At 45.9% G+C, this 27,704-nt stretch overlaps 3 protein-coding genes across 3 annotated transcripts; all 3 read left to right on the top strand.

Annotated features, from left to right (window-relative positions):
* The first annotated feature begins 10,418 nt into the window (after positions 1–10,418).
* Positions 10,419–16,266, top strand: LOC123407502 (PX domain-containing protein EREL1-like). The gene is made up of 10 exons (XM_045100645.1): positions 10,419–10,856; positions 11,949–12,077; positions 12,541–12,639; positions 12,944–13,036; positions 13,120–13,228; positions 13,371–14,044; positions 14,238–14,402; positions 14,492–14,734; positions 14,977–15,195; positions 15,652–16,266. The coding sequence occupies exons 1-10, from the start codon at positions 10,722–10,724 to the stop codon at positions 15,931–15,933; spliced, it is 2,148 nt and encodes a 715-aa protein (XP_044956580.1). The 5' UTR covers positions 10,419–10,721; the 3' UTR covers positions 15,934–16,266.
* Positions 16,267–18,837: 2,571 nt separating this feature from the next.
* On the top strand, positions 18,838–22,175 carry LOC123409059. The gene is made up of 5 exons (XM_045102048.1): positions 18,838–19,329; positions 20,197–20,353; positions 21,210–21,436; positions 21,539–21,712; positions 21,823–22,175. The coding sequence occupies exons 1-5, from the start codon at positions 19,138–19,140 to the stop codon at positions 21,907–21,909; spliced, it is 837 nt and encodes a 278-aa protein (XP_044957983.1). The 5' UTR covers positions 18,838–19,137; the 3' UTR covers positions 21,910–22,175.
* Positions 22,176–24,637: 2,462 nt separating this feature from the next.
* LOC123411439 lies at positions 24,638–26,999 on the top strand. The gene is made up of 5 exons (XM_045104380.1): positions 24,638–24,953; positions 25,586–25,703; positions 25,831–26,018; positions 26,344–26,517; positions 26,611–26,999. Exons 1-5 carry the CDS (start codon positions 24,759–24,761, stop codon positions 26,695–26,697), a joined length of 762 nt encoding a protein of 253 aa, XP_044960315.1. The 5' UTR covers positions 24,638–24,758; the 3' UTR covers positions 26,698–26,999.
* The last annotated feature ends 705 nt before the right edge of the window (positions 27,000–27,704 follow it).

The following is a 27,704-nucleotide window of genomic DNA, read 5'->3' on the forward strand; positions in this document are numbered from 1 at the left end:
AGAGACAGTTGGGTACACCTTCTATCTCAAATCCGAGGGCAAAGTGTTTGTTGCTAAAAACGGAGCTTTTCTCGAGAAGGAGTTTCTCTCGAGAGAATTGAGTGGGAGGAAGATAGAACTTGACGAGGTTGTTGAACCTATCATCCCTCTGGATGGTGGCGCAGGGCAAGGGGAAACCTCTGTCATTGCGACGCCGGTTGAGGAGGAAGTTAATGATGATGATCATGAAACTCCAATTCAAGTTTCTGTTGAACCACGCAGGTCGACGAGATCATGTGCTGCTCCAGAGTGGTACGGTAATCCCGTCTTGTCAATCATGTTGTTAGACAACAATGAACCTGCAAATTATGAAGAAGCAATGGTGGGCCCAGATTCCAACAAATGGCTAGAAGCCATGAAGTCCGAGATAGGATCCATGTATGAGAACAAAGTGTGGACTTTGGAGATGCTACCTAAGGGCCGCAAGGCTATTCAGAACAAATGGATCTTTAAGAAAAAGACGGACGCTGACGGCAATGTAACCGTTTATAAAGCTCGACTTGTGGCAAAGGGTTTTTCACAAGTTCCAGGAGTTGACTACGATGAGACTTTCTCACCCGTAGCGATGCTTAAGTCCGTCATAATCATGTTAGCAATAGCTGCATTTTTCGATTATGAAATCTGGCAGATGGATGTCAAAACGGCGTTCCTTAACGGTTTCCTTAAGGAAGAGTTGTATATGATACAACCCGAAGGTTTTATCGATCCTAAGAATGCTAACAAGGTGTGCAAGCTCCAGCGATCCATTTATGGACTGGTGCAAGCATCTCGGAGTTGGAACAAACGCTTTGATGAGGTGATCAAAGCATTTGGGTTTATACAAGTGGTTGGAGAATCTTGTATTTACAAGAAAGTGAGTGGGAGCTCTGTGGCGTTTCTAATATTATATGTGGATGACATATTACTGATTGGAAACAACGTAGAGTTTTTGGAGAGCATAAAAGGTTACTTGAATAAAAGTTTCTCTATGAAGGACCTAGGAGAAGCTGCTTACATTCTAGGCATTAAGATCTATAGGGATAGATCAAAACGCCTGATAGGACTTTCACAAAGCACATACCTTGATAAAGTTTTGAAGAGGTTCAAAATGGAACAGTCCAAGAAAGGGTTCTTGCCAGTTCTACAAGGTACGAGATTGAGTAAGACTCAGTGCCCAGCAACTGATGAAGATAGAGAGCATATGCGCTCCGTCCCCTATGCTTCAGCCATAGGTTCTATCATGTATGCGATGTTGTGCACTAGACCGGATGTTAGCCTGGCCATAAGTATGGCAGGTAGGTTCCAGAGTAATCCAGGAGTGGATCACTGGACAGCGGTCAAGAATATCCTGAAGTACCTGAAAAGGACTAAGGAGATGTTTCTCGTGTATGGAGGTGACGAAGAGCTCGCCGTAAAAGGTTACGTCGATGCAAGCTTTGACACAGATCCGGACGACTCTAAGTCGCAAACCGGATACGTATTTATTCTTAATGGGGGTGCAGTAAGCTGGTGCAGTTCCAAGCAAAGCGTCGTAGCAGATTCTACATGTGAAGCGGAGTACATGGCTGCCTCGGAGGCGGCTAAGGAGGGTGTCTGGATGAAGCAGTTCATGACGGATCTTGGACTGGTGCCAAGCGCACTGAATCCAATAACCTTGTTCTGTGACAACACTGGTGCCATTGCCTTAGCAAAGGAACCACGGTTTCACAAGAAGACCACACACATCAAACGACGCTTCAACCTCATCCGCGACTACGTCGAGGAAGAGGACGTAAATATATGCAAAGTGCACATGGATCTGAATGTAGCAGACCCGCTGACTAAACCTCTTCCACGGCCAAAACATGATCAACACCAGAACTGTATGGGTGTTAGATTTATTACAATGTAATTCACATGGTGATGTGAGGGCTAGATTATTGACTCTAGTGCAAGTGGGAGACTATTGGAATTATGTCCTAGAGGCAATAATAAATATAGTTATTATTATAATTCCTGTATCAAGATAATCGTTTATTATCCATGCTATAATTGTATTGAATGAAGACTCATTTACATGTGTGGATACATAGACAAAACACCGTCCCTAGCATGCCTCTAGTTGGCTAGCCAGTTGATCAAAGATAGTCAGTGTCTTCTGATTATGAACAAGGTGTTGTTGCTTGATAACTGGATCACGTCATTAGGAGAATCACGTGATGGACTAGACCCAAACTAATAGACGTAGCATGTTGATCGTGTCATTTTGTTGCTACTGTTTTCTGCGTGTCAAGTATTTATTCCTATGACCATGAGATCATATAACTCACTGACACCGGAGGAATGCTTTGTGTGTATCAAACATCGCAACGTAACTGGGTGACTATAAATATGCTCTACAGGTATCTCCGAAGGTGTTAGTTGAGTTAGTATGGATCAAGACTGGGATTTGTCACTCCGTGTGACGGAGAGGTATCTCGGGGCCCACTCGGTAATACAACATCACACACAAGCCTTGCAAGCAATGTAACTTATTGTAAGTTGCGGGATCTTGTATTACGAAACGAGTAAAGAGACTTGCCGGTAAACGAGATTGAAATAGGTATGCGGATACTAACGATCAAATCTCAGGCAAGTAACATACCGAAGGACAAAGGGAATAACATACGGGATTATATGAATCCTTGGCACTGAGGTTCAAATGATAAGATCTTCGTAGAATATGTAGGATCCAATATGGGCATCCAGGTCCCGCTATTGGATATTGACCAAGAAGTCTCTCGGGTCATGTCTACATAGTTCTCGAACCCGCAGGGTCTGCACACTTAAGGTTCGACGTTGTTTTATGCGTATTTGAGTTATATGATTGGTTACCGAATGTTGTTCGGAGTCCCGGATGAGATCACGGACGTCACGAGGGTTTCCGGAATGGTCCGGAAACGAAGATTGATATATAGGATGACCTCATTTGATTACCGGAAGGTTTTCGGAGTTACCGGGAATGACGAATGGGTTCCGGGAGTTCACCGGGGGGGCAACCCACCCCGGGAAAGCCCATAGGCCTTGAGGGAGTCACACAAGCCCTTAGTGGGCTGGTGGGACAGCCCACAAGTGCCCTATGCGCCATAGAGATAAAAAATCAAAGAGAAAGGAAAAAAAGGGGGAGGTGGGAAGGAAGGGGGACTCCCTCCCACCAAACCAAGTCCAACTCGGTTTGGGGGGGGAGTCCTCCCCCCTTGGACTCGGACGACCCCCTTGGGGCTCCTTGAGCCCCAAGGCAATGTCCCCTCCCTCCCACCTATATATACGGAGGTTTTAGGGCTGATTTGAGACGATTTTTCCACGGCAGCCCGACCACATACCTCCACGGTTTTTCCTCTAGATCGCGTTTCTGCGGAGCTCGGGCAGAGCCCTGCTGAGACAAGGTCATCACCAACCTCCGGAGCGCCGTCACGCTGCCGGAGAACTCTTCTACCTCTCCGTCTCTCTTGCTGGATCAAGAAGGCCGAGATCATCGTCGAGTTGTACGTGTGCTGAACGCGGAGGTGCCGTCCGTTCGGTACTAGATCGTGGGACTGATCGCAGGATTGTTCGCGGGGCGGATCGAGGGACGTGAGGACGTTCCACTACATCAACCGCGTTCTCTAAACGCTTCTGCTGTACGGTCTACAAGGGTACATAGATCACTCATCCCCTCTCGTAGATGGACATCACCATGATAGGTCTTCGTGCGCGTAGGAAATTTTTTGTTTCCCGTGCGACGTTCCCAAACATTTACGGCATCCTTGAATCATCTTGGGGTGCCTTGGGCATCCCCAAGCTTGAGCTCTTGCCACTCTTTATCTTTTCGTCCATAAGAACTTCACCCAAAACTTGAAAACTTCACAACACGAAACTTAAACAGAAACTCGTGATAACATTAGTATAAGAAAACAAACCACCACTTCCTTAGGTACTGTAGCAAACTTAAATTCTACTTATGTTGATGTTGGGTTACTGTATTTTCAATCTTCCATGGCTAATACCCCCCGATACTATCCATAGTTTCATCAAAATAAGCAACCAACTCAACAAAAACAGAATCTGTTAACAGCAGACCAGTCTGTAGCAATCTGTATACTTCATATACTTCTGGTACTTCAAAAATTCTGAAAAATTACGACAGTCTGAAGAATTTGCGTTGCAATCAGCAGCAAAAAGAATCAACTCAAAAGCTCTTACATAAAAAAATGAAATTTCTTTTCGTGAGCAGAAAGTTTTTGTCTTTTCCAGCATGACCAAACGACCATCCCCAAGACTAATCATAACGGTTTTGCTTGGCACAAACGCAAAAAGAAACACAAAAAACACAATCATAACAGAATTATGAAAGTGTGGAAAACACAAAACAGAAAGAAAAAGGATAGATTCGTTGGGTTGCCTCCCAACAAGCGCTGTTGTTTAACACCCTTAGCTAGGCATTGATAAATCAATGATGCTCACACAAAAGACAAGAATTGAAGCACAACGAGAGCATCTTAAAGCATGTGAAAATCACATTTAAGTCTAACATACTTCCTATGCATAGGCATTTTATAGGAAAACAGATTGTCAAGACAACCAATAGTTGCCATATGCAAGGAAGAAGAAAGAGACAATAGCAACCTCCACATAAGGAGAGGTAATTTGGTAACATGAAAGTTTCTACCAAAATATTTTCCTCTCTCATAGCAATTACATGTGGGATCATATTCGAATTCTACAATGTAACTATCACATAGGATATTCTTTTCATGATCCACATGCATGCAAAGTTGACGCTCTTCAAAAATAGTGGGATTATCATCTAAAGTCATGACTTCTCCAAACCCACTTTCAATAATATTGCAAATATCATATTCATCTTGAGGCTTGAACAAATTTTCAAGGTCAAAAGAAAAATCATCACCCCAATCATGATCTTTGCAACAAGTAGTGATCATAGCAAGACTAGCATCCCCAAGCTTAGGGTTTTGCATAATTTTAGCATGACTGTCACTAATAGAATTTATAGTGAAACCATTGCAATCATGCTTTTCATCCAAGGATCCCTCGTGAATCATTTCATAAATTTCGTCATCACGATTTTCAGATTCACGCATCTCAAGCAAAACTCCATAGAGAAAGTCAAGTGCACTCAACTCACTAGCAATTGGTTCCACATAAGTGGATCTCTTAAAGAGATTAGCAAGTGGGTGAAGATCCATATCACTAGATTTTCAGTAAGCGAAGATGCAAGCATATTGAAGGCACATAGCCCACAAGCAAAATAAAGGCAAACGGAAGAAGGCAAACGAAGAAAAGGGCAAATGAAAACGACAAAGGAGAAAGGCAAATGAAAATGGCAAATGTGAAGTGGGGGAGAGGAAAACGAGAGGCAACTGGCAAAAAAATAAATGCAAGAGATGAGTTTGTGAGACCTACTTGGATAGATCTCTCCTTCCCCGGCAACGGTGCCAGAAATACTTCTGCTACTGCAACAAAAGACCTTCCAACGGCGCCAGAAACACGTGCTGACAGGAGACTATTCTTGTCTTGATACTCCTCAGCAACGACACCAGGAATCCTTCTGCTACGGCTACGCCTTTAGGGGCTTCCTAGGAAAATATGCAAAGGATTTCCCCCGTGGCCTTGGAGCCTTGCGTTAGTGTTCCCTCGAAGAGAAAAGGGTGATGTAGCACAACGACGGTAAGTATTTCCCTCAGTTTTGAGAACCAAGGTATCGATTCAGTGAAGGAATATCACAAGTACCTGCACAAACACAAAGAGCTTGCTCCCAACGCTATGAAGGGGTTGTCAATCCCTTATAGATTGTTTGCCAAGTGAGAATTGAAAGCAACAAAATAACAAAGCAAAGTGAAAGCGAAAGTGGAAACGATAGGTGTGAATAGACCCGGAGGCCGTAGTGTTCACTAGTGGTTTCTCTCATGAAAGCAAGTAGACGGTGGGTGAACAAATTACTGTCGAGCAATTGATAGAACCGCGCAAAGTCGTGACGTCATCTATGGCAATGATTATATCTATAGGCATCACGTCCAAAACAAGTAGACCGATACTTTCTGCATCTACTACTATTATTCCACACGTCGACCGCTGTCCAGCATGCATCTAGTGTATTAAGTCCAAAAGAACAGAGTAACGCCTTAAGCAAGATGACATGATGTAGATACTTAACTGCACCGGCTGTGGGTTCTGATACATTGTGTGGATGTATCGGTGATGACACCGATTATATATATGAGAAGTGAGAGCACTCCACACTATCGAGTTTTGTAGGTGTGAGTGGTGGCTTCGGATGGTTTGATGTATGTTCTTGTTAGATCTATGTTGAATAAGTAATAAAAATGACCGTATGCATCGATTGATGCAGAGGCCGGGGGTTTGAACCTCCTTTTCTAAAAAAAATCTTCACAAACTGGAATCTTTTTGAGTGACAATATCCCCACTTATTTGCCAAGTGATGCTGAATCACTTGCTGATTACAACGGTTATCATTACAAAAGGGGGTCCCAATCTCAATTGTCAGGCGTCCGTATTGAAGGAGTAAGCTAGAACAATGACAATCTGTAAATTAGTCAAATATTCCAATTGTGTTATTTTCTCAGACAGGTGTTAGAAGCATACGTTAGTGTCCTAGTTAAGATCCAAATTAGGCATACCTTCATTTATTATCAAACCAGAAATGATCCCAAGTGCATTAGGCAACTGTAGTATAAAGCCGGCAGCTAAAGAAAATTAATTGCGGTTTGCATCATAGGAAATCAGAAGCACAAGCTTGTACATGCTAAATAAAAGATGTAAATTTAGATTGAATAAACATCTAGATTTAGTTAGATCACAATGTTCCACATTGACATATGATACATCCCCCTCTTGTCCCCGGTACTTAATAATGCCTTCCGACATACATATTTCCCCGAAACAAGTACTCCTCCATCCGGAAATACTTGTCATATGAATGAATGTATCTATATGTATTTTAGTTTTCGATACATCCATTTTTATACATTCATCGACAAGTAATTCCGGAGGGAGTATACATAATCAGATCATTATAAGTCAAAACTATATTATCAGCCATGTCTTGGAGCTTTGTACAAACGCGTGTGTAGATCAATACTGAATTTATCATAGGTAGAGACAGAGAATCCATATCATGCAAAGCTAGCAGCATGACCAACTTCATCGAGCAATAAGAGAAGGGAAGAAGATGACAGTTAGGAGGGCTGAGGCAACAACTGCAACACAACATCATCCAGTGGAAGCAACACATACCGGTAGCAGCAACGTAGTTCACATCTTCAGGTTGTGGGAACATCTGGTCTTGCGGCTTTACTAGGTTTCACAACTTCCATTGGGTGCGGGCCACCGCGCTGGTGCGGATGCATCCAAGGCGACCCCCGACGTGCAACTCAGTTAGGGGCGTCCATGGCGTGCCTTGTTTTCCATTGGAGCCGGATCAGGGCCAAAGATCCCAATGTTCCCCCTTCACCAGCCTTCTCTCTCCACGCCTCAAATCGATCCCCAATGTAATCCTCTTCAGCAACAGCGGACGGCGTGTCCACGACGTTGGCTCCATATCCCTCCCGCTCAGGACGGCCGTGCTCCCACGACCAGGACTACGACCACCACGAGGCGAATGAGGAGTGGAGCGGCGACAGAGAATTTTCCCCAATCGCACACCACACTCGCATCTCGTTCCTATCCCGGCGACCAAGCTCCCAGCCCGTACCCCATTCCGACAGTCGCGCTCCCACGACCAGTATTGCGGCCACGACGATAACAAGGTCAATGAGGAGTAGAGCGGCGGCGGTGGCGAAATTTCTCGGGTCCAGGGAGAGAGACGTGATTGGGAGCGACGTTGTCGGGGAGACGAGTCGTGCGGGGCCTGTGATCGTGGGTGGGTCTTTTTCTTTCCGAACGTGGCTGGGGCCTGGGAGGATCCTTGGGCTGGGTTGGAGGGAGGGTTGCACGTGGGAAAAAATCAGTCTCGGCTTGTTTGCGTCAGGAACGCCCGGGCAGAAGGAGTTATCGATCCAGGAGGGGGTGCGCAGGGGTGGTTTTCTTTATTAAACCGTTTGGTTTTTGGAGGGTTGAAAAAAATCTATGGGAGGAGAACATGGGTGGGAGGACTTCCAGCGATAGAAGGGGATCGATGCAGGTCGGACCAACACGACTGACGGCAGATCCCCTTTTAATAGTAGAGATTTGGTTTTCGGAGGGTTGGAAAAAATCTATGGGAGGAAAACATGGGTGGGAGGACCTCCAGCGATAGAAGGGGGATCGCTGCAGGTCGAACCATCACGACAGACGGCAGATCCCTTTTAATAGTAGAGATACAATAAATATGAAGAAAGAGATAGAGTGAAGATAAACAAAGTAGTAATGTACAATAGGCAACCTTATAGCTCACATTGTTGTATGAGTGCATATAGATAATCGCTATAGATGACATGATAATTTTATATAGCCATCAACGGACCATATTTTAACCATGTTCTAAGCTCTTGAGATAAAAGTCATCGATTAAGTGGACTAACAAATATGACTTGTGCAATAATACATGCGGCATAGGAGTGTGGCTATATGTAAGTTGTTTATGACTCGGTCAATTTTTTCTCCCACTTCCTCCTACCCCCCCTTCCCTTCATCTTCCTCCTCCCTCATTTCTCTTTCGACCATTCGCCTACATGCTTCTCCTTCGGTTGCGATGGGCGCGCCTTTCTACCGCTCATCGCCTCATCCTCGCATATGGCAAGGTCACTGTCTAATCCAAGCAAGTTAAAAAAAACCTCACCTACACCTATCAAGTCCTCGCCTTGCCTCCGCGTGAGATGTCATGACTAGTCTCGCCGTCTCCACTTTGGCTCGTTTCAGGCTCGACCCGCCATCGGCTCTGTGCCTTGTTGCGGCTCGTGCCAGCGCCCCCATCTCCGCCTTAGGGTTGCGATATCTCTAGAAATGGACTAACATGAGATACAGATTCAGGCAACATGCCAGTAGCAAATGGGCTGTCATAGAGCACCGTCCATCTAATACATTATTCCCATAGATGATGCAAAGCAATTTCTACACCTATATTTTGCACGGTGGAACGAGAAAGCACGTGATACTTAAGTTTGCGGTCAAACAAAAGTGCAACTGTACCCGCGTTTTTGCAAAATGCATATTTCAACGGAATGTGTGCAAACTACCTCTAGTTGACCCATTCTTTGAATTATATTTAAATTATTTCTAGATGTTCAATAGAGTACCAAATGCAAAAATGTGTTTTGGGCCCCGAGTGACATGGGGCCTCGTATCTAAGTCCACACTTTTTTAAAACGGAAGCATAAATTTTGCCTATCCATTAAATAAAAAGAGAATATGATTTAGAGTTTTACAACACACTCAATTACACGTCATGGCGATTACTCACTGAAAATTGTATGCCCTAGGTGTTTCGCGCCTGCGGTGATCCAAAGCTTGGCATCTTCCGAGGCTCCAAGGTGATGTTAAGAAGGATTGGTGGTGGTGTAGCCTTGTGACGGAATACCCAAACGGTTCAAGAGACAAGCATGACGAGAAAGGCCATGGCATGTCAGATTCGTACTCATTGCATTATAGACCATATCAGCTACAGTTTGGCATTTTGCACAATCTACATGCCCCTCCCGTGCCTATGAGTTCATTATGTTCACAAGCTGGAGAGACATCGGACATGGCCTCATTCACAGTTACGGCTTTACACCACAAACATAAGCTGGACTTAAAAAGATGTTTCTGGACTTTATTCACAAGACAACATAAAAATTTAGACACGATTAAAGGACTAACCAGAGATATGTTTAAGCATTCCAACAATTGACAACGAAAAATAAGCAAAGAGTTTGTTGAAATTTTTTAAAAAAGTATTTGTCTAGCGAACCATCAGCCGACCGCGAGTCACCGGACAACGATTACAACCGAACCCAAACAGACGAAACAAATAACCAATACGAAGAACGAACCGCGAGACGTCCAAAAAAGGAAATGGAACCGGCCACCTCCTCGCCGAGCTCCCCATCCAGCATGCGCCACCCAAACGACATCGCTACCGCCTGGTCTTACATCGACGCGATAAGAGACGCATACACCGGTAGGAGTGGGTCGGGTCTTCTTCTTCTCCGAGCAGCCGTGGATGCCGCCTTTTTTCTGTTCCGGCAAGGGCATGCACGTAGCTCCACCGGCGGCAACGTCGACCGACGCGCATCCGGCATGCGTGGGGCCGGGAGGGTGAAGGACCCCGCCACCCCGACGCGAGGACCGGGCCGTGTTTTCCTTTTCTTGTAGGGTTGTGTTTGATTTCGGCTTCTTTTGGAAAGGGGAGAAAGAAAGAAAGGAAAAATAAAGTTGCCTCTTTTTCCTTCCTTTGTGAGCGTGGCGTGTCTGGCAACCATGCCCCACCTCCTCATCCCTGTCCAGCCCTCGTGGTCGTGGCTGGGCTGAGAAACCCAGGCTGAGCCGCACCGCACGGCACGCCCACGCCCGGCCGGCCCACCAACGCCACGCCACGGCGAAGAAGCTGCTGGGTCTGGGACTGGCTGGCGTTGACAGTTAGATTCGCCACCGCCGCGGGAGCCTCCAATCTCTCTCTCTCTCTCTCCCTCTCCATCTCGGGGCCGCCGCCGGTCGGCCCCCAGCTCGATCCCACCGGCCCGGAGGAGGGGGAGGCAGCGGGCCCGGCGATGGCGTCGTCGTCGTCGTCTTCGTCGGCGGCCGCCGCGAGGAGGCTGCCCCGGGGCAGCCCCCCGAAGCACCGCCACGACGGCACCTCGCCGCTGCCGCTCGGCATGGACTGGAGCCCGCCCCCCAAACGATGGGTAAGCTCCCGCGATCCACTCCCCCCCTTCCTGAATCCCCCGACCGCCTCGATCCCGCCCGCGCTCTGATCCGTCCGGTGGCCGACGCCGCGCCGGCCGGCCGGCCGGGTGGAGCCGGGGGCCTCGTGATCCCGCGCCGCGAGCGTCAGATTCGGCGCTGCCGTGCTCGATCCCGCTGCCGGATTGCTCGCGGTTGCTCTCCACCGATCGCTCGTGTGAGTGGGCGGCGAGCAGGGTTTCAGCTCGGTTTCGTTGGGGACGTCTGGTCCGCGGCAGCAGCTGGCTACGTCAGCAGAGGAATTTAATGTGTGTGGGCTGGGGATCTGCATTGGGATTTTGGCGAATTAAGTGCTGCCATGTCGCGTGCGCTTGCTGATCCGGTGACTTGGAGCTTGCCCTGGGTTAGGGTTCTGGCCTCTGAATCTCAACAAGTTGGGTTTATGAATTTTACCAGCCAGTTGGGCTCATGAAGTTTATCAGCCTGAATGGGCTGTAGCTTTGCTTACGCCGAGCCTATATCTGATACTGGTTGTATTTGAGTGCATAACTAGGTCAATTCATTTCATGGTAGATGTAGCTTTTCTCCTTGTATTATTCCGAGCGTGCTATTAAGTTGACCTCTTAGGCCTGCCTGTGTTGTCTGATGATCATGCCTGTACCCTGTTTGAACCACAGACATCCTTACCGTGCATTCGCCAGAAATGGTCTTACACAACCAACTGAATAACACCTTTGTACTGAAAAACACCTTGGCTAATGCAATTGAGCCCCTGACCCTCATTACTAGGGCTTGCGATCCTCTGCAGTAACGCACCATGCAGTACGGTCTCCGCGTTTTTATTTTGCCTGATTCCATGCATTGAATTTGTTCCCACCCAAAAAGGAAAGAAATTAACTGCTTTGCACAACCAAGCAAAAAAAATAATTAATAAGCAGAATTTAGTAGTGCATACGCAATTAGGAAGTTGCATGAAGAGTGAATTGTTTTTCAGAACAGGTTCCGTTGCAAAGATGAGGGCGTTACCGACAGAATGCTGTGAACACTATCTGAGTCTTCTTACGAGCTCATATTTATTTATTGCCTGCACGCAGGAGGGAAGGAACACCGTATGGCCACATAACCCTCAAACAGGCTGGAGTTACTGTGTGACGATACCTTCTTGGATTGCTCAAACACCCGAAGCCGGTGTAGCCTCTGACAACTTCTTGAAATCTATAGTTGTGAGTATCGTTTATCTTTTACCCTCTTGTTTTTCTCACTTATGCCACTCCAGGACTTTAGTCAGTCAATATTGTTACATGCCTGGTCTGCAGATAGGAAATGACACGTCGCTAGTATTAAAACTTCGTGCTATAACAAAATGAGCTAGGAGGGAATGCAAGCCAGAAAACTTTGATAGATCAATAGAAAGACAAAATTTGTTTGGCATTTATCGAGCCTATATTGAAGTTTTACTTAAGGGCTATCTAAGTTCATATCATGTAGATGTATTAATAACATTTAACATATCATGGAGCCATGGACTTAAATTTAAGAATTTCAAAGTTGTAGATGATATCTTGCATGCTACATTATTCTATTTTTTTGGCCCCATAGGCTTAGGAGGCAAATTTGTTTGAGGTCTTGCTTCATGTAAATGTTCCTGTTTTTCCATGACCCTTCTTTAATGCCCATAAAGGACAGTTTTACAGGATACATGTTGGTATACAATCACCAGAAGGCGTTAGCTCTAGCCATGGAGTTCTTCGAAGGTTTAGTGACTTTCTAAAGTTGTGTTCTGATGTAAGTTAATACAACTGTTGCTATGTTATTGTTTTACATGTCTTGCATATTAAAGCCACAGGAGTGCATTTTTTGATTCTCACGCTTCTCACCCACACAATATGCATTCAGATAGTTGGTGCAGTATCATTTGCATTCAATTGCATGCATACTTCTTGAGTATAACAATTGTATGGCATTTTATAATTTCCATATTTAATGTGTTCCTGATAGAAGAAACAATAACTATGAGCTTGTATAATGCCATAATGCAAGATTTTGTTTATTTCATCACTCATCATACTACAATTCTCCCATATTTCAGCTCAAGCGTGCGTTTCCCAGAAAAGACATCCCCTCTGCTCCACCGAAACATGCCTTCTTAAGAATAAATTCAAGCAGATTGCTTCTAGAAGAGGTTAGCTGTACCCATTGTTAATTGCTACATTCTGTTGTGTTTTGCTTTTTGAACTTGTGGTTCTAAAAATGTTTTGATTGCAGAGAAGGAATACTTTGGAGGAGTGGATGCAAAAGCTACTTTCTGATATTGACTTATCAAGAAGTGCTCATGTTGCTGCTTTTCTTGAACTTGAAGCTGCCGCACGCTCATGTATGTGCATAGATCAATAATGACGATTTTTTTTCTGTGTGTGCATTGATCCGTGTCTTAATTGTGCATGATGAGTGTGCATTGATCCGTGTCTTAATTGTGCATGATGAATATCATAATTCTTCCATTTTACTGAATTCAGATTTCCAAGATTGGAATCAGCGTCCCCCAGAAGCAGGTACTTCAGTAAAAAGCAGTACAGACTCTTCTCGCCATTCTGATGATCCTGGTTCAGGTGCTCTGTCCGAGTCCAATCAAATAAACCCAGGACATGTTCGTAGTACCAGTCTGATAGGAGTAACTGGTAACGGTGTGTTGGGAGAATCTATATTAGGTCAGCCTGATCAGCATGTTGGTAGTGGGTCAAAAAGCAGGAAACTGGGTCTTGCCTTTCCAGAACATGATGGAAGGAATGGTTCAGTAGAGTCTTCCAAGGGAGTAATATCTGAAGAGGATTGTGATTCTAATCCTGGTCATGCTCGGAAGGATTCTTCTGAAAGTTTAGGTAGTGATTTGAGTTCTTTGAGAGGCAGTGAATTATCAACTCCAGGGGCTAGTAGTTCCCTATGGGATGGTCCCGTGGATCTCCCAAGTGGTGTGGATGGACATAGTCAAACAGAACATCTTGCTGGTGTAGATATGCAGTTTTTGTATGATATGGATGCCCAAGTCATCCTTCCAACTGATCAAAGACAGAAGTTGAGTAGACTTTTGGTAACCATGCAAAGAAGAATAGGGACAGCAAAAACCGATATGGAGGATCTCATAGCACGCCTAAATCAGGAAGTAGCGGTCAAAGAATATCTTTCCACAAAGGTATCACTTTTTATCTTTTATTTATTTATTATGCTTCAGTGTAAATCTGGCTCTTGGTATTCCAGTATCATGCAAAGCGTATTTTGTTGCTTTTATGCGTCTTTCATTGGCATTCAGTGGACTTTCTTGGGCCTAATATAGTTATTATGTGGATTCTAGGTAATTTCCTTGTCACTTATGACTAATGATGCAGGTAAAAGACTTGGAGGGTGAGTTGGAAGCTACAAAGCAAAAAGGCAGAGACACATTACAGCAAGCTATCTTAGCTGAAAGAGAGAGGATTACCCAGATGCAATGGGATATGGATGAGCTTCGCAGGAAGTACTCTGAGATGGAGTCAAACCTGAAGGCAGAACAAGTCAGTTTTTTTCTCTGTTCCTGTGCCTTAGCATTTCTTAATTCATCATATTATGAGGATTCTGATTATCTTCCTCTATTTACTGACAGGACGAGAAAACTCGTGTGGAGTCAGAGAAAGCAACCGCCAGTGGTAATAGAGAAGAGTTAGTCGAAGAACTTGAAACAAAACGAAAAGAAGTTGAGAGTTTGCAACAGCAGCTTGGAGAAGTTGAGGCAAAGTCTAAAACAGATATGAAGGTTCTTGGTAAAGAAGTCAAGTCCCTTAGGAATTCTCAAAGAGAGATGAAGAAAGTGCTGAATCAGTATCTTGAGGAGAAGACTGAACTAGAGGTACTCTTAAATTTGTAATCCGTTCCTCCTTTGAGAATTGCAACAATAGCAATATTCAACATCGGTAGAGGCTTGCTGCTACCAGATTAACCTTGTGATGCATGTTTACACCTTTAACCAGTCAATATACCAACTCATTAATGTTTCCCTAATTTAAGCTTCTGTTCAGTTATAACAGTATCCTAGTTTCATGTGATCAATGTTTATTTTCCCCTAAATTTTAGTTGTCTCATTTGTTCCAGAGGATTATTAATAGAGAGAAGCAGCGGTCAGCACGTGTGAAGTCATCCCGTGAAAAAATGCTTCACGAATGCCGACTGCTCCGTGAGCGTCTACAAGAATGTAGTGCTAAATTTCTTGCAGAAGAACAAGATAACTTGACTGTTGATCCATCATCTTTGCCTGATGCACTAGACCTTCTGGCGACATCAGACAATAGAATACGCCTTCTTGTTGCTCAGGTAAATTTTCTTCTTCTGGTAGGCTGTTTTCATTTGACATGAAAGCCCTGCTTGGCCAAACTCCAGCTTTAGCTTCTCGTATAGAAGCCAAAGTCGTAAATTGAGCTCCAGTTCCAGTTAAGAACTTGGACCAATGGAGTCCTGCTTTTGCATTATTAGAATAGAAAGATCTGACTTGCTGCTTATTTTTGATTTGGAGATGCAGCCTGTCATTGAAATAGCATTAACTTGAAAGTATTGTAGCCAGACTTCCCTTATTCCAAGTGTTGATCATGAATGTATTATCTGTCATCTAATTACTAGTCTGGAACATGCACAATCAATCTCGATATCTTAATGTACTCCCTCAGTAAAGAAATATAAGAGCATTTAGATCACTAGTAAGTACTGTGCTTACCATCTCTTCTGATGACTTGAAATGTGGGTAAAATCCATGCTTTACGTCAATCTCTGTAGGCTCAGCATCTAGCACTGGACGACGAACAGGGGGGCTCTTCTGATGATGGCGAAAATTCCGATGGTAAATCCTCAATTACCATGGGCAGCGAAGACGTGAGCCTCACCGACGAAGAGACAACGAAGATGCTGTCCGACCTGCTCATCGACAATGCGCAGCTGAGGATGCGCCTCAACTCGGTCATCCGCAGCGCTGTAAATACCTCCGCGAAGCCGGAGAAAGAGGACGCCGATGGAGTCGTCCCGAAAAAGACGGTCCTCAACTGGCTGCTGGACAGATAGAAGCACCGGTGTATATACCCTTGTGAATTAGCTCCCCCTAGTTATATGCGGCCTGATGAGAGTTGGTATGATGAGTATACTGCCAGAGTAACAGCAGGAGGAGAGGTCTCACACTGTCCTCCTGCCCCCTCTGGTTTCGGCGTCGTGGAGGCGGCACTGTCATGGTGTTGTATTATTGTTTGTTGGCATAAAAATCCATGGGAGGATAATATATGTTTAGCTGGATATATGGGGAGGGGTTTTCGGTGTGGGTAATGATAGAAAAAAAAAAAACAAGTTCCTCATTTTGTGCCATGCTTCTATATATATGTAACTGCAGAGCTGGTGATACCATGATGGTTGTATCTCTATAGACGTTTCAGCTGGTGAGGTGAGAACTCCTGCAGGAACTGTGCACAGTTCCATGGAGTTTGCTCTAGACCGATCCTGTTCCATGGAGTTTTTGCGCCGTTCAACTTTCTTTTAGAGGGGATTTGCGCTGTTCAACTTTCTTTTAGAGGGGATTTGCGCTGTTCAACTTTGTAACTGAGAAGTTCTAAAGAAAACAAAAACTATGTAACTTAGAAAGAATTGTGTTCTTCTTGTGCCTGCTGATTTGCGCTTCATCTTGAATTCCTGAGGCAAGTTACTTATGTTTTCTGTTTTGTGCCAGAAATATAGAAAATTTGGTTAGCCAAATGTTGGTAACATTAATAGTTGTAAAAAATCGACAATTATGTGTGTGAGATGGGCAAGACAACTTGGTAACCAACCAATTAGTAGCAATATTTAACACAATGTCAAACATTGGCATTTGGCACCAAACCAATCGTGGCTGAAATGATTTTCTGTCAGATCTTTTGAAATTCATCCTTTGCTATTATTTGGTCGCTTGGAGAAAGAAATCTTTTCAGTTAGTTCCATGCAAAGGACCAAGTTGATGCGGCCGCTGGCGGAGGGGAGTCCCGATGTTAACAGGTGCGGAGTGCAATGGCGGCGCCTGCAGTCGCACTACTACCATGTATGCCGACACCTTGGGGGGGGGGGGGGGCGGTACTCGGGGTGGCGGTTAAAACATAATTTATTTTCTTATTTGAGGATCTTCTAAATTTTGTTTGGAAATTCTTTGAGACCAAAGGGGTACCCTGTAGATGATTATTCCTTTGCCTTTTCTATACTACATGGAGTGGTTGCTACCCCTTTGCTCCTACCCGAGCAAGGGCACCCACCATCGAGGTTTCAGCTGGCTCCCGCCACGCAGCCGTAGGCTTGCCTCATCTCATGTGGCCTTAGAGCCATAGAGATGAGGTGGTTCCCGGTCCTTATTGGTTGGAGGGATTTTATTCCTTTCTTTCGAGTTTTGATGAGGTTTTGTGTTTTTTTTTAAGATGGAATAAGGCTCTTATCACCCAGACCTTGCCCTCATGGTGCTTCTAGCATTGATGAAGAGCGTGCGGATGTTCGTATTTGGCGGATCAAGTTGGATTCTTTCGATTTACATTTCTCTTCATAAGCGGCGATTGTTGTTCTAGTGTGTGGTGTGTTGGTCCTATGAGACCTTAGCACGATGACTTCCGAATGTCTACCGTTAACAAGGTTTGGTCGGCTCACGTGATGGAGTATAACGAGGGTGACGCGTCTTCGACTTCCTTCCGTGCTTGTAACCAGTCTCGAATCTAGCGTGATAGTAGAGGGTAGGCTCAAAACATCAATTTACTAGAGAACAGACGTTTGAAGGCCGAGCTCCATGGAGCTCAAAACTTTTGAAAAAAACAAAATTCAAACTTTCCGGTTTCAAAATTTTCTAAAAAAATATGCAAGTAAAGAAGGATGTTATATGCATGTGTGTAAATTTTTAGGATGAAATACCTTAAAATACGATCTACATAAAAAAGACAAATACATGGCGTGAGACGATGAATTTACACACATGTGTTAAAAAGCCCAAGATTTCTCATTTTTTGTACAGGACTCATCGTAATGTAATTTACACACATGTGTTAAAAAGCCCAAGATTTCTCATTTTTTGTATAGGACTCATTGTAATGTTTTTTTTGAAAATTTACACACATGTATGTTACGCCCTCACTTATCTTTGTTTTTTTTCAAAAAAATTGAAATGTAAAAATATGAATTTTCATGAATTTTCGATTTCAAATTTAAAGGTCACCATGGAGGTCGAGCTCCAAAAGCAATTTCTGGATTTACTAAGCCTACTTAGGAAATACATTGAAATTGTTGCATGTAAAGCACCTTGATGTAATTGTCATATGATGTACTCCCTTCGTTTCTAAATATTTGTCTTTTTAAGTATTCAACTACAGACTACATACAAAGCAATATGAGGTACTTCCTCCGTTTCACTTTACTCCGCGTATAAGATTTGGTCGCGTATAAGATTTGGTCAAAGTCAAACAACGTAAAGTTTGATCAAATATATATAAAAAATATGAATATATTTTATATTAATATTACATAATATGAAAATACATCTCGTGGTGCATCTGATAATATTGATTTCATGTTGTGAATGTTGATTTTTTTAATATAAAGTTAGTCAAAATTTATAAAGCTTGACTTTGACCAAACCTTTCACGCGTGTAGACTAAAAAGAAACGGATGGAGTACGTGTCGATGCAGCGGGCGATCGCGAGATGGATGGATAATAGTGGCGTCGCGTCATCCCGCTCCTAGGTTTTCTTTTCTTCTTCTTTTGGTTTTTTTTTTCCTTAGGATCTTTTTGGCTTTGTTCTTTGCAGGGGACGGCGACCGACCGACCGAAAAAGGCGCAGGAGGCCCCACCCGTCAGCCGCGTCGCCGGAAAACAGGAAAGCGCGTCTTCTGGGCCCACCCGTCAGCCGCGTCGCCGGTGCGTTCCACCGCTGGAAAAGGAAAAAAAGGCAGGCAGTAATTCTCGAGGCAAGCGTAGACAACAAGGGACAGCTCCCTCCCTCCGATATATACGAGGGTCAGACGGAGGAGCCTCATCCTCCTCGCCGTTCTCCACCCCCCCAATCCGCCCGCCGTCCGTCGCGATCCGTCCACCCCGACCCACCGCCCAACCAACCCAAACCCAAAAGCCCATCCACCCGGACCGGGCCAGGCAGCGACGACCGGGGACGAGGAGGGAGGCGGCGGATCGAGGGACGGATGGGCGGCGGGCACTAGGACGGCGGCGAGACGCGGCGGGAGGAGGGCTACGACGAGGGCGGCGCCACCACCAACATGTCTGCGGTAGTCTGCGGCAAGAGGTCCTCCTCCATCTTCGCGGACGACCTGCTGCTCCAACAGGCCTCCTCCTCCCCTCCTTCCCACCACAGCCCCGCCGCCAAGCGCTCCCGCTACGCGCACCACCACCACCGCCGGGACGCGCTCCTCGGCCAGCTCCGGGCCGCCTTCCCAGCCATGGATCCCCAGGTATCATTACTGCTTCCCCCCGCTTCGGTCCGACCTAGTTTCCCGAGCCTCCGGCGCCGGAAAGGCTGGCCATTTCCGCCGACTGATTTGCGCTGCGAGCAGACCACGCGTTCGCCCGTAGATTCGCCGGCTCGATTTCGTGCCCCATTTCCGGCGGATTGCTCCGTCACTTTTTTTTTTAAACTTTTTAATTAATGACGGAAGAGAAGACGCTGCTTCGTCCCTTCATGCTAGATTTGAGATTTGATGTTTACGGGCGGGCGCCTGGATGCCCGAGGTTTAGATCCCCAACCTGTACGCACGCGTGCTCGTCTCCTTGCCACACGTGGTAAGGGGATGCGTGCAAGTAACCCCCGATCTGAATGAATTCAGTCAGTCAGGGTCACGCAGGGGGGGAAGGCATCCCTACGATGCGGTGAGAAGAGGAACACAAGTTGGTTCTGGATTCGGCCTGCGTCTAACCGGTCTGAGGGGGAAAGCATTGGTCTTTGTTCGACAAAATAATAATTACTACTCCGTATAATGCAATTGAGAACACATATCACTGTTATTCTTTATGACTGATGAGTATAGATAGTATTGTGGCATTCCTGGGAAGCTTACGTCTACTTCAGTTTGATACATATGACACATACATAATAAGTACGTACATGCTTAGGAATACAACGATAGGCGGGTAATGGCTTGCATGGTGTGTGCTTGCGTGTGCAAAGGATGCCTTGCAGAGTGTAGACCAGGAATAACTATTATGGGCTCAGTTGCATTTGTAGTTTATGAGCTCGATCGCTGTACCATTGGCTAAACTTGCAGATGTTTGCTATTGTTTCTGTGCATATAGCTCATCATACTTGCTCAAAATGATTTCAGCTGCTTGAGAGGGCCCTTGAAGCGTCTGGAGATGATTTGGATGATGCAATCAAGAGTTTGAAGGAGCTGCACCTCATGGAGTCAAATCAGGCTAACCCGTCGGCCACTGGTTCCACATTTGAAAATGGGCCGACAGCAGTCCAGCCATCTGTTGAAGGTTCATTTTCCACTTAAAGCTATTCCATTTCTAGGGTATATGGTAGCAATTTTCAAGATTCAACATCGTGCTTCCTCTGGAAATCCAATTCGGCTCATGCATTTATCCTAGTTGCACTTACCACACATGCCAAGCAGTGCAGTAATATCATCATCGTATAATAAATCTAGAAACCCTGGAGGTTGCATTTACTTCTGTTCTATTGTTCTATATTTCTACAAGGTCTGTGCTGTCAATTCAAAACAGATAACATGTGTGGATCCATTTGTGTCATATGAACGTGTGGAGTACACATTGCACTGTATCCAATTCAATTCAGATCACCACACCCTTTGCCACTCTTATATGTTTTGCATTGGCTAGAAATCTAGAATAACAGTTCACATCTGTCTATCCAGTAGCACCAGCCCTCAATTTCTTGATTTACATACTGCATGACTGCCTGTATCAACTACTGAGTCTCATAGTAGTCGTATCTCACTTATTTCCTACTTCCTCCGTTCCTAAATATAAGTCCTCTAAGACCACTAGAGACTACATACGGATGTATATAGACATACTTTAGAGTGTAGATTCACTCATTTTGCTCCGTATGTAGTCTGTGGTGTAATCTCTAAAAAGACTTATATTTGGGAACGGAGGGAGTACCACATTTAGAATAACAGTTCACATCTCTCTATCCACTATCCAGTAGGACAAGCCCTCAATTTCTTGCATTACATACTGCATGACTGCTCTGTATTAACTACTTGAGCATCACAGTAGTCGTATCTCACGTATTTCCTTCCACATTTTTTTAAATTTCATAGACTTGGAATCATATTGACAAGATCACCAATTTTGCTGATGTTTGCAGGTATTGTTGCCAGCAGCGGTGTGGACACAGCTACTCAACACCAACCTGCCGCAGATAGCCATCAGCCAAGTAACAGTGGCCCTGAATGGGTCGATCTTTTTGTGAGAGAGATGTCAAATGCTTCTGACATGGACGATGCACGGGCCCGTGCATCAAGAGCTCTGGAAGCCTTGACGAAGTCCATACTGGAGGGTGCAGGAGCTGAAGCAGCGCAGAGCTTGCATCAGGTACCCATCAACTATTTAAGGAGGAAATAAATAGCTTTAGGATTAATAAGGATGAAACAGTAATGCCTGACAAGATCCTGTTTTTTTTCTTGGCAAAAACAGGAGAACATGATGCTCAAGGAGCAGATGACGGCCGTCCTGTCGCAGAACGCGGTCCTGAAGCGCGCGGTGGCAATCCAGCATGAGCGACAGAAGGAGTTCGACGAGCGCAGCCACGAGGTGCAGGGCCTGAAGCAGCTCGTCCTGCAGTACCAGGAGCAGCTGAGGACTCTTGAGGTGATGACCGCCCCCCCTTCCTCCTCGCCTTGCCCCCCCTCCTTTCGTCAAATTCGCTCATCCTTTTCTGTTTGATGACATCTGAACTGAAAAATCTACTTGTGTTGCAGATCAACAACTACGCGCTGCAGATGCATCTGAAGCAGGCCCAGCAGAGCAGCTCCATGCCCGGGCGCTACAACCCGGACGTCTTCTAGTTTGGCTTCAGGCTGATGTTGATGAGCCCTGGCCCTTGGGGATTGAGAGTTGAGACTAGTGGTACTCTGCCGTATGATGGTGAAGATGACTAGAAAATGTTGTTGCCTGGGATTCAGACTAGTTGGGTGGATGTTGGTTTGCTGACCACCTGTTGGCCGTGGGATGGGGCGCAAGGCTCCCATGTAGATGATATGTTGGTTCAAACCTGTTGCGTTTAAACGTTTTCGTATTTAATATATACACAAAACAATCCAGATTCTTTGCATGATTGTCGTTCGGTCTGAAACTTGCCTATATTTCGCATTGAATTGTGTGTATTTTCCATTACAGCAACTCCAGTACTCCTTTAGAAACCCTCAAGGCCTAGTACTTTGGTTACCCTTAATGCCTTCTTTGGTTCATAGGAATTCTAATGGATAGGAATTTTGTAGGAAAAAATCCTGTGGACCTCTTTAGTTTGTAAGAATATAGTAGGATGGAGGATAGGAACCAATCCTTCACACCACAAAGGAAGAAAACATTGACCTAGAGACCCAATGAAAATGGTGTATCCTATTAATCAAATGAAATCAAGAGCAAGACACTCACATCTCTATGAACACACGCATGCATACTTTATCCATATGAGCATCACCGAAGACTGAGTCGGCATAGCACCTTGAGATTTTACAGAGATTTTACAGAGTCACCATGAGCGTCTTCCGGTCAACGAGAACGTCTCCTAATACCGAGTCAATTACAAAAAACCATCAAATTTGTGGCTAGGTTTACACGAAATCACTAACTCGTTAAACTATTGCAGGTTTACACGAAATCACTAACTTGTTAATCCGTTGCAGAAAACACCAAAAAAATTGTCAAGTCGTTGCAAAAAGCACTGATCAGATGATTTGGCCCCTTTAATCACTTTCTGACATGTAGGACCGGGTTGTAAGAAGCTGACTTGGCAAACAAATGTCATACACACCCCTGAATCTTGAAATGAAAAAGCAATTGCCCCCCTGCGCCATCAGGAGGAGGCAACCGCTCGCCGCACCTGCCCACGTGCCGCCCTCACTGGCTCCTGTGGCCGTCGCCGGAAGGGAAGCGAGGGGCCAGAGTCGGGGCTACAACGGAGCATAGCGGGGCCGGGGCCGAGCAGGGCAGGGCGGGGGCCGAGGCGGGGGAAGAGCATGGCGGAGCGGTGGGCAGGGAAGGAGCAGGGCGGCGTCGACGGAGCAGGGGCAGGGTGTCGTGGCCTAGGTTCGCCTGGGGTTGCTGTCGTCGTTCCTGCTCGTGCTCGTCGATGAGAGCATACAGGTGGACCTCCAAGATCCATCCATGGCAGATGTCGCGCGGTGGCGCATGGGCCATCCCTGCTCCTCTGCTCCACCTCCCGCCGCATGATGCACGTCGCCGACCCGGTCGCCGTCGAGGAGTGCCGCCAACCGTGACCGCGCCGTCGCTGATACGCAATTCGTCCACGCGCGGGGTCGGGGAAAGGGTTGACTGCGTTTATTTATTTATTTATTTCAAGGGTGTGTATGTTAAAATTTTGCAATGTCAGCTCCTAGCAATGAGCTCCCACTTGTGAGAAATCGATTAAAGAGACCAAATCACCCGATCATCGGATTAGCATCTTGATGGTTTTCTGTAAACCTAGCCGCGAATGTGGTGATTTTGTGCCATTAACTCCTTAATAATGAACGAACATCATCGGCATCTAAAATAAATTCGGAAATAATGTGAACATCAATATCAGGTCTAGTACTTGAACCCTGGTGGGCTAGTTATACCACTATCAACCTAACCATCCAACCATAAGTTGATTCACACGCTACCTATTTTGGATCATCTTTTGAGATGCTTTTATATCCTGTACTACTATTGTGCACGAGTTTGACACTGCCGTCCGGGGTGGACCGTTGCACTATGTTCGCGTCCTCCAAGGTTTCTTCCAAACCTGACCAAATGTTACGGCCCACGAGTACGCGTGCCCTACACGTAATGGGTTCGAGGCACGTTGTGGGTCGTGCTCGTTCATCGAGGTAAGACCCTATGCCATGTACGACACAATACGTTTTTCTTCGCAACGGACCGCTACATGTGTGACCATAATTTTCTAATCCTTTTGTAATTTTTCTTGTTCTTTTATAAAAAAAAATCCTTGTGCAATTTAGAGTAGCCTTTGTACATATTTTTTCTTCCAAGGGATGGAAGATTTTATTGAGACAACATCTAATAGAGCTCCATATTTATCCTATATGACACTTTGCCTCATTTTCAGATTTTTTTCTCCATTTTTTATTTTTTCATAATCTTCTACTCCCTCCGTTCCTAAATATAAGATCTTTTAGAGATTGCACTATGAACTACATGCAGATGTACATAGACATATTTTAGATTATAGATTTACTTATTTTGCTTCGTATGTAGTCTTCTAGTGAAATATCTAAAATGTCTTATATTTTAAAACGGAGGGAGTAGATTTTTTAAGTAACTGGAAGAAAAAAACCTACGACCCGTAGATTCCGCGCGGGCCTGGGCCGGCCCGTTTAAAACATGTGCCGTACTCGTCGTCCAAGGAGGCGAGGCCCACGTTTAGGGCCCGACCCGGCCCGGCCTGGCCCTGTGCCCACCTTTTGTTTCTTCTCCCCCAACGGCTGTTCCGCCGCCACCGCCGCGACCCGCCTGAGTATAAACAAGCCCACCCCACCCCACCCCCCACCCCCACCCCGCATCGCATCGCCTCGCCGCACTGCAAACCATCGAGCGCAGGGACACCTAGCAAAGGAGCGCGCGCCAACCTCGTCGTCGAAACCCCGGCCCCTTTCTCCCGGGGCAGGCCGGAACCATCCTGCGCGCGGCCATGGCGACGGAGGTCGCGGGCACCCGGAAGCGCGGGGCGGCCTCCTTCCTGGACGACCCTTTCGAGGTGCTGCAGGCGAAGCGGGGCCGGTGCTCGCCGTCCGCCGCTGCGGTCGCGGTCGCCGACCTCGGGATCAGCATGGAGTTCGACTCCGTTGAGGCGCTCCAGTCCGTCTTCCCCGACGCCGACCCGCAGGTATCCGCCCCCACCGCCGCCCCCGCCGCCGCACCGCGCCTCTTTCTTTGGCTTCTTGTTCTTTTGATTGATCTTATAGGCCGTGCGCAGGCATGTAGATGTAGAGCCCGCCGACTCAGTTCATCGCAAGAACCAATCGAACTTGATTACAGAATCGCCTTACACCAACCCAAGAAAGATAGCGCCTTGAATCTTGGCACGAATTTGTTCTAGGAAAGTGGGAGGGCCTCGAATTTCCTTTCTTTTTTGCCGATTCATATCCCCTTTCTTGAATTAGACTAGACTAGACTAGAGTTCAGAGATTAATGGAATTGGAAGTTCAGAGATTAATGGAAATCAAAAGTTCAGAAGAATCATCCACGACGATTTCCCTCTTGCGCAAGCTAGGCACTTCCCATGGGGATGATTCCTATCTATGCCTGTATGATGGCTAAATTTAGGATTCAGAAATAAAATGTCTAAACATGTCAGAACAGATAGCATGTACATTACAGAAGTTCTGCCATGGTTTTCTGAAATCCTGATATAGCTTTGGTTTATGTTATGTCACAACAGTAGACTTGAGGGCCCTGATCCTTGTGTACCGTATTGCTCCGTACCATTCTGATGAGTAATTTTGGGGGCATTTTTAGCTTCTGCGAGGCTATCTCGAAGCGTCGGGAAATGTCTTGGATGCTGCCATCAGAAGCTTCAGGGGTTATTTGGCATCGGATTCAGCAACGACCAATGCTGGTACCTCCTCATCTGGAGGTATGGCTGGCATGACTGAAAAATAAGCCTGCCTGATAGTAATGTCCAGAGATGTATATTTTTTATAGACCAGCACCAGTCTTACAATGTGCATCTTGTCTAACTCTTTAACGATTGTTAATCGCAGTGGCATCTGATGTGCCGGAGATGAATGCTCCAACCAACAGCACTGAGTGGGCGGAGCTAATTGTCAAGGAGATACTGTCTGCTTCAGATATGATCGATGCCAGGGATCGATCCTTCAGGATACTTGAAATGTTCGACAAATCTACCGCAAACTGCAGTACTCCTGATGAAGCGCAGAAAATGCGTGAGGTAACCAATGCATTCTGCAGTTGCTTGATACCCTCCGTTCAAAAACATGACATATCATAATCGTCCAAGTTCAGACCTTGACAGTACAACAGTTGGAAAATCACAACATAAGACAAAATGATATTAAATTTGTGCCGCCATAAAGTATGTGTTATTGGATTAACTGTTTCTGAGAGCTTGAACTTGGAAAATCAAAATACGCTTTATATTTCTGGAAAGGGGGTAATTGATACTGCTAGATTGTCAGTTACTTCTGAGATGTGGTCCTGGAAATATCAATATGCTAACCTGTGTGGATTTTCATACTTCTGCTCCATCCATCCAGGAGCACAAGATACTGAAGCAGATGCTGGGAGGCCTGCTTCGGCAGACCAGCATCCTGAAGCGAGCCGTCGTCATCCAGCATAACCTGCTCAAGGACTACCAGAACATGGTGCAGGAGCGGTCCCAGTTCATGGAGATCGCCGCCAAGTACCAGAAGCAGATCAAGGAGCTACAGGTCTGCGAAACTCGTCGAAAACGTATCGCCTTAATCCGTGTTTTCTCCACGGCTTTGCTTGCTCATCAGATCCTGTGTTGCCTTTGGTTGCAGGAGACGAACTACGCGCTGTCTATCCATCTCAGGCAGTCGAGTCAACGGAGTGGCATGTCCGGGCACCGCAACCCCGACATCTTCTAGGCGGCCACCGCATCTGCGCTGAAGGTTATGTGCTGATTTGGATGCGAGATCCTGAGGCTGCGATTCTCGAAGGAATCATCTATAGTACAAGAAAACATCTTTGTGTAGTTTATGTTTGACACAATATGTATATACGTTTGGCGGCGATCTTTTCGAATTCGCATCGGTAGCATGGAGATATGATAGCGATCACTGGGATCTCTTGCAACATCACTGGCTGACTTTTGATGAGGCCCAGATAAGCTATGCTTACTGTCTACTCGTGGATTAGATTAATCGGAAAAGTCCTAATATTTTCAACATATAGCACATTAATAGTATATTTTCAGGACGACGCTATTTGTATAGCGTGCTATTTTTTCCTTGATATTATGTCTGGCAGCGTTTAGATCACTAAAATAATGATTTAAATGCTCTTATATTAGTTTGCAGAGGGAGTAACAAATAAGGCATTGATTGATCAGGCCTACTAACCACTCTAGCTGATGATGATTTGGACAGCTATAACGAAAACCACTTTATATTGTTAGGAATTAATTAATGGGTTAATCCCTGTTTATGTCGGTTCTATTTTTGGCAACCGCTTCTTTGTAACCGCCTTTGTACTAGGGTATATATACCCACAGATTCATCAATGAAAGCAACCGTTCTATCATTTGCTTTTCATCTCTTCACACGTTATCAGCACGCTCTGCATCTGAGCGATTTCGAGATCGAGAAGAACACAACAAAACCAGTCGCCCATGGCGCTGGATGCGGCCTTCGCGCCGCAGGACGCAACCGCCTACGCCCTTCACGGCCCGCTCGCCCTTGGCCACAGTAGCCCGTGCCTGCGCCCGCCCGCGCGTGGCCGCGGCAGCGCTCGCCAGAGCCCGCCCGCGCCTGGCCACGGCAGCCCTTGCCCGCGCCCGCCCGCGCCTAGCCGCGGCAGCGCCCGCCAGAGCCCGCCCGCGCTTGGCCACGGCAGCCCTCGCCGGAGCCCGCCCGTGCCTGCCCGCGCGTGCGCC

Source organism: Hordeum vulgare, chromosome 7H, assembly GCF_904849725.1.
Source record: "Hordeum vulgare subsp. vulgare chromosome 7H, MorexV3_pseudomolecules_assembly, whole genome shotgun sequence".
Taxonomy (NCBI): domain Eukaryota; kingdom Viridiplantae; phylum Streptophyta; class Magnoliopsida; order Poales; family Poaceae; genus Hordeum; species Hordeum vulgare.